Here is a 6,169-nt window from a genome sequence, read left to right as displayed (position 1 = left end):
TATACAATGTTCTTACCACATACCCTAGCATGTAAGAAGTCGTCCACAAACACAATTCTCTGCACATATTTGCTGGGGATTCTTCCTCCCCCTTCCCATTTTATGGTGGGACAAACTGGGGTTCACATGCTGTGTACAAACTCAACTCATTCCTTCATTCCATGACCTGATCATGCTCAGATTGCTAAAATTAAACACGTTTCTTCACTTTTGGAGAGCTAGTTTCCTGGGGGTGATAGGGAGCAAGAAATCCCTAAGTATTTTACAAGTAAAACCAGTGAGACAGATCCTTAATCCTTGGCTAGAGAGATACCATGGTCTTAGTCTCAGAGAAGTCTCCTAAGTGGCTGTCCAATCCTCGGTTGTATATTTAGCCTTGATTCTTTTCTTGGCAGACCTTTCCAAGGGGGAATGAAGGACTTGCCCGCCTACAGAGTTTGTGCTGATTTTCCCACACATTTCTACTCTCCTTCCTGGATCCTGGCCTCTGTCGCTGCCCTTGACTCTCCTCTTTGGAGGCACTCTGCATGGAGCAGGGCAATGAGACCCTGGTGAGGGAGTTCGTCTTCCTTGGCTTCTCTTCTCTGGCTGGGCTGCAGCGGCTGCTCTTCATAGCCTTCCTGCCCCTCTACCTGTTCACCCTGGGCACCAATGCCATCATCATTTCCACCATCGTGCTGGACAGAGCCCTTCACACCCCCATGTACTTCTTCCTTGCCGTCCTCTCCTGCTCTGAGACCTGCTACACATTCGTCATTGTACCCAAGATGCTGGTGGACCTGCTGGCCCAGAAGAAGACCATCTCCTTCCTGGGCTGTGCCATCCAGATGTTCACCTTCCTCTTCCTTGGCTGTTCTCACTCCTTCCTGCTGGCAGCCATGGGCTATGACCGCTACGTGGCCATCTGTAACCCTCTGCGCTACACGGAGCTCATGGGACCCCGGGTGTGTGTGGGACTAGTGGGCGCTGCCTGTGCCTGTGGCTTTACTATTGCACAGGTTGTCACCTTCCTGGTATTTCACTTGCCCTTCCGTTCCTCCAACCAGCTCCATCACTTCTTCTGTGACATCGCCCCTGTCCTCAAGGTGGCATCCCACCACTCCCGCCTCAGTCAGTTGGTCATTTTCATGATTGGTGTATTCGTCTTGGTCATTCCCCTGCTACTTATCTTGGTCTCTTACATCCGCATCATTTCTGCCATTTTGAAGATCCCATCCTCCACCGGCAGGTACAAGGCCTTCTCCACCTGTGCCTCCCATCTCATTGTGGTAACTGTGCATTACGGCTGTGCCTCTTTCATCTACTTAAGGCCCAAGTCCAGCTACTCGTCAAGTCAGGACACCCTCATATCTGTGTCCTACACCATCCTCACTCCACTGTTCAATCCGATGATTTACAGTCTGAGGAATACGGAGTTCAAGTCAGCCCTTCGAAGGGTAATGGGCCAGACTTCATATCCTATTCACTAAATTAATTCATTAAAATTTTAACTATCCAGTGAATTATGTGCCTTTTATTTTATCAACTGTATGCCTATATCAATTTCCAACTTTAGAGTTTAGTTATTTTATCTTTCAACTTGTCATAAGTGTTTATTAATATTTCAATAATTTTTCACGGTTTCACTTATTCATTTGAGAGAGAGAGGCGAAGCAGAGGGAGAAGGACAGGCAGACTCCATCCTCAGCCTGGAGTCTGACATGGGGCTTGACCCCACAATCCTGAGATCATTACCTAATCTGAGACCAAGAGTCAAGCACTCAACTGACTGAGCACCCCAGTTCCCTGATATTTTGATAATTTTGGGGAAATATTCCAATTGTTTCTTTTCTAATATCTTTAATTGTGTTTTTGTTACAAGTAAATATTTCACTTTATGCAGTCAAATTGTTGATTATTATGACTCTGAATTTGTCATCATCTTTAAGCTTCATTTTCAATTTTTTCATTCAGTTGTGTTATTTTTTTCTAAACATTTAAGTTTTTTTGCATTGTATTGACATATCCACAAGATTTTTTAACACTATGCGAGTTAAAGATTCAAATGGGTTTTTCTCTGTATCTTGAAGAAGTTGTTATTGTATGGTGGGCTGAGATCATCCGTGTTTGAAGATTTGTTGCGATTCTGTGAAATTATGCAGGCACAGTATCTCTTCTGAGGCATGACCCTGTGGTAATATTCTTTACTTCTTCTAAGAAAAACGACCCCTATAGCCACTTTTCTTTTTAATTCCATATATGTATGGAATTTAGGGTTCTACAAAATTATTTCATCTAAATTCTCAAAATTCTTAATAAAATTTGTACAAAATATTCTGATATTTGAAAATTTCTTAGAAATGCTTATTTCCTGGTCCATTTTGTACTATGTAGGTTTGTGTTTACTTTTTTCCTTGGGTTATATAGTGATAATTTGTTTTGTCTACTGTTGTCAAAGAACTTAATATACATGTGAATGAACAGATACATTTCAGTGTTTTTTTTCCCATACCACTGTTTTTAATTTTGTTTGTATTATTCAACTATTGTTATTTGTATTATTTCTATTTATTTGTGTTTTATTTGTATTATTTTTTGCTTTGAATTTTTCTTTAATTTGTTGTTCATTTAAGTTTCTGATGCTTTCTATGTACTTCCATTTTTTAAAAATTTTTTATTTTTTATAAACATATATTTTTATCCCCAGGGGTACAGGTCTGTGAATCACCAGGTTTACACACTTCACAGCTCTCACCAAAGCACATACCATCCCCAATGTCCGTGTACTTTCATTTGTTAAATCATATGCATATACATATGTGTTAATAATATATGTAATATATATAACTAAGCCATGAAATTTCCTCTCATCTCTGTTTTAAATTTAATCCACATGTTCTGCTACATGGAGTGTAATTTATATTATTTCCTGGAACTCATTTCACTTTGGTTTGTATTTCCTTTTGACTCAACAATTATTTCATAGATTTTTAAATTCTCAGTTGGAAAAGCCGTTTTTATCTCTTAGTCATTGGATAGTTCATCACACTGTCATTGGGAATATTGTTTGTATTCTTGTCACTTTGTGGCCTTGGTTGAAATTTTTATTGTGACTCAATACACAGCCAATATTCATACATACTTCGTGTGCCTTGATAAGAAGATGTGTACTCTTTCATTAGAACACCAGTTCCAATAGATACTTCTCTGATATACTTCCCTATTCATTGCTCAGCCCTACTAACTTCTTAGAGATATTTTTCTTCCTGCTATGTTTATAAAAGTTATCGATTATTAGTGTGTTTCCTTGTAAACATTTACAGCTTCTCTCTTACAAAGATTGCACCTGTGTTTTTGGAGAGGGGATGTAAAATTCATGTCTATTCTGATTTCATTGTGAATTGTAGTTATTAACATTAAAAATATTTTTTTATTACTGTCTTTTGCTGTTCATTAATACTCCTGGTCTGAATATTAAACTGTCAAGTATCCAGATTCCTCCCTTGTTTGGTTTGTGAATCAAAGGCATAATTTCCCATCTCCGTATTTTTAGTCCTTCTCTATCATTTCTCTCAGTTCCTAGCATTTGTCCTATTTCCAGCCCAAGTGTCTGGACTCACTGGGAGAGGGAATAATACTCAATCTGAAAATAGGAGGACATTCTATCAAAGGAGACATCTAAGCTAAAACCTACCTCCACCAGGGCACCCCCATATTTTTCTCCATGACCCAAATTTACCTTGTTTATTTGTTTATTGAACAGATACTAATCATGCTCACAGTATATTCTAGGAATGAGTATGTTTCCCATGAGTCTGAAACACTTAGGCTGCCTCTGACGTTCTAATAGACTGTCCTTTGTTCGTCCCTTTCTTCCCCTCCTACAGATGTCAAAAATGAGACTGCAAAATTTACATTTTCCTCCAACCTGAGAATGAAAATTTAAAGTCATTAGGTAGGGAAACTCAAACTCCATTGATGTTTGTTTTAACAAATGGGGCCCAGAAAACGTTCAGCTTCCTAGTAAGTCCCCAGAGAATTTTGAAGAGAAAACCAACTAATGACCATGGTGTATTAAAAACGGCCTTCTCTTTGACCAACAAATTCTCTTAGTGTATTACTATCATTCCACCTGCTAACTGGGGAAATTACGGACAAGCACTGGGCACCATGCAGTAATTAGCTCCCGGTGGAGGAGGGGATCTCAATTACCAACAAGGCATTGAGGCCATGCCAGTGCAGAAAGGAAAAACACCCTTGGTGATGCTCATTGAGGCATGAGCTAAACCACCCATAGAGAAGAGGCACAGGTGATACTTTCTGTGGGTCATACAGACAGTTTCCTTATATTGGTTCAGATGGTTGATGGAAAACCAGAGAAGAACTCTAGCACATTATGACAGGGAGGACAATTTTGCAAGTTTCACCTAGAAAACCTCATGGAAGATTCAAGGAAGCGTCTGAGAATGAAGAGGCCGGCATGTCACCAGGCACTAGCGTTGATTTGAAGGACTGCAAAATTTTTATTTAAGGACTTTGATTAGTCTTGGAAGAATAGTGACAATCTCATCATTCCTTGTATGTCCAAATTTAAATCGAGTTTTCTCATGAGTCAGTGACCTACTTTCCCCTCCTGATCAGTAATGTGAAATGTGATAAAATGTCAGAAAAGACAACTGGATGGTGAAAACTGTGAGGCTAGAGATGGAGGTCAAGAAGAAGGCAGGGCCACAGACTCAGGTTGATTGTTTCATAGGAGGGGTATAGCACTAGATTTAGAAAGAAAGGAAGTGTCGGGCACCTCGGTGGCTCAGTAATTTAAGACTCTGACTCTTGATTTTGGCTTATGTCATGATTCAAAGTTGTGGAATTGAATCCTGGGTCAGGGTCCCCACCTACCAGGGAGTCTGCTTACGATTCTCTCTCACTCTCTCTCTCTCTCTCTCTCCCCCTCCCCCTTTAAAAAAAATAAAAATTAAACAGAAAGGAAGAAAATGAAATTTATAAAGAACATGGAATGACAGAGAACATAAGCAGTGTTCTCACTTAGGAGAACGTGGTGGTGCCCAGGGAGCCCATCTGCTATAAAAGGAATTAATTGGGATCCTTATTAATTCATTAATGGGCTATTGAATGTATTTATTCATCAAGCACTTATAATTTAAATATTGGTTAAGTTTTGAGGATACATAGAAAATAAGGTATGGTCTTTGCTCCTGAGTTTTTCAAGTGTACTGGGGAGAAAATCAGGAAAACATAATTTGGACACAGCAGGCTGAGTATTTTGATAAAGGCACAAGAAACAATCTTGAAATATATTAAATGTTAAATATGGTAGAAACAACAAAATCTCCCTGTACAGATTAGGTAAAGTTCAATAACTGGTGTCCTAAAAAAAAAAAATGTGACCGATATGTGAGAGCCAGATGAAGGCCAGAGAGTATTAGAAACTGAGAAATCCTTCTTACTCGCTCTCTCTTTCTTTCTCTGTCCCTCTCTGTGTTTGTCTCTCTCCCTCTCTCTTTTCTCTCTCTCCCCCTTTGTCTCTCTTTCTCTCCTTCGTCCTTTCTCCCTCCCTCTCTTTTTCTCCCTCTCTATGTCTCTCTCTCTGTCTCTTTGCCTCTCACACATGCCCTCTATCAGCATAAAGTCTTAAAAGATAAAACATAAGAAAACTGAAAGTATTTCAGTTAATTCCCATGTGATGGAGATTTAGAGGAGAAAGTTGTAAAGAGAATTGGGGGTGAAGAATTAGCTGTCTTTTTAACCAGCTTAAGAAACTGGTTTCACTTGCACTGATGAGATCATTGAGCAAGGTAATGAGAAATCAGTTCACTTTTCCACTTGTTCAGAAGACAATTAAATTACCCAATTTTCCTTCTTATTTTTCCCCCTCCTCATTTCCCCTAAGCTTTTCTCTGAATCTGTAGATTCTTCCCTTCTAAGCTCTTCTATTCACCAAATATTTTATGCAGCATCCTCAGCCAGGTTAAGAAAAGACAAAAGTTTTTGATGTTTTTTTTGGGGGGGAGGGCGGTTATTGTTTTTAATAGAGAATTTATTTTCAAATTTCAATGCCTTCATCAGTTCTAAGGATGATTCTGAAAAAGTAGGTGATGTCTTGTGAGTGCAGTGGGGGAGGGTCACAACCTGGTCACCCAGTAACATGAACTTTCTTTCTTTCTTTCCA

At 39.4% G+C, this 6,169-nt stretch overlaps 1 protein-coding gene across 1 annotated transcript; it reads left to right on the top strand.

Moving 5' to 3' along the window:
• Positions 1–527: 527 nt before the first annotated feature.
• LOC309850240 (olfactory receptor 10K1-like) lies at positions 528–1,469 on the top strand (the record flags this gene model as incomplete). Its single annotated transcript, XM_082703921.1, has 1 exon — positions 528–1,469. The coding sequence occupies one exon, from the start codon at positions 528–530 to the stop codon at positions 1,467–1,469; it is 942 nt and encodes a 313-aa protein (XP_082560047.1).
• Between the last annotated feature and the right edge of the window lie 4,700 nt (positions 1,470–6,169).

This window comes from Mustela nivalis (genome assembly GCF_964662115.1).
Source record: "Mustela nivalis genome assembly, chromosome: 16".
NCBI lineage: Eukaryota > Metazoa > Chordata > Mammalia > Carnivora > Mustelidae > Mustela > Mustela nivalis.
Note: the sequence above shows the minus strand (reverse complement) of the source record. Positions and strands in the feature narration are given on the sequence as shown.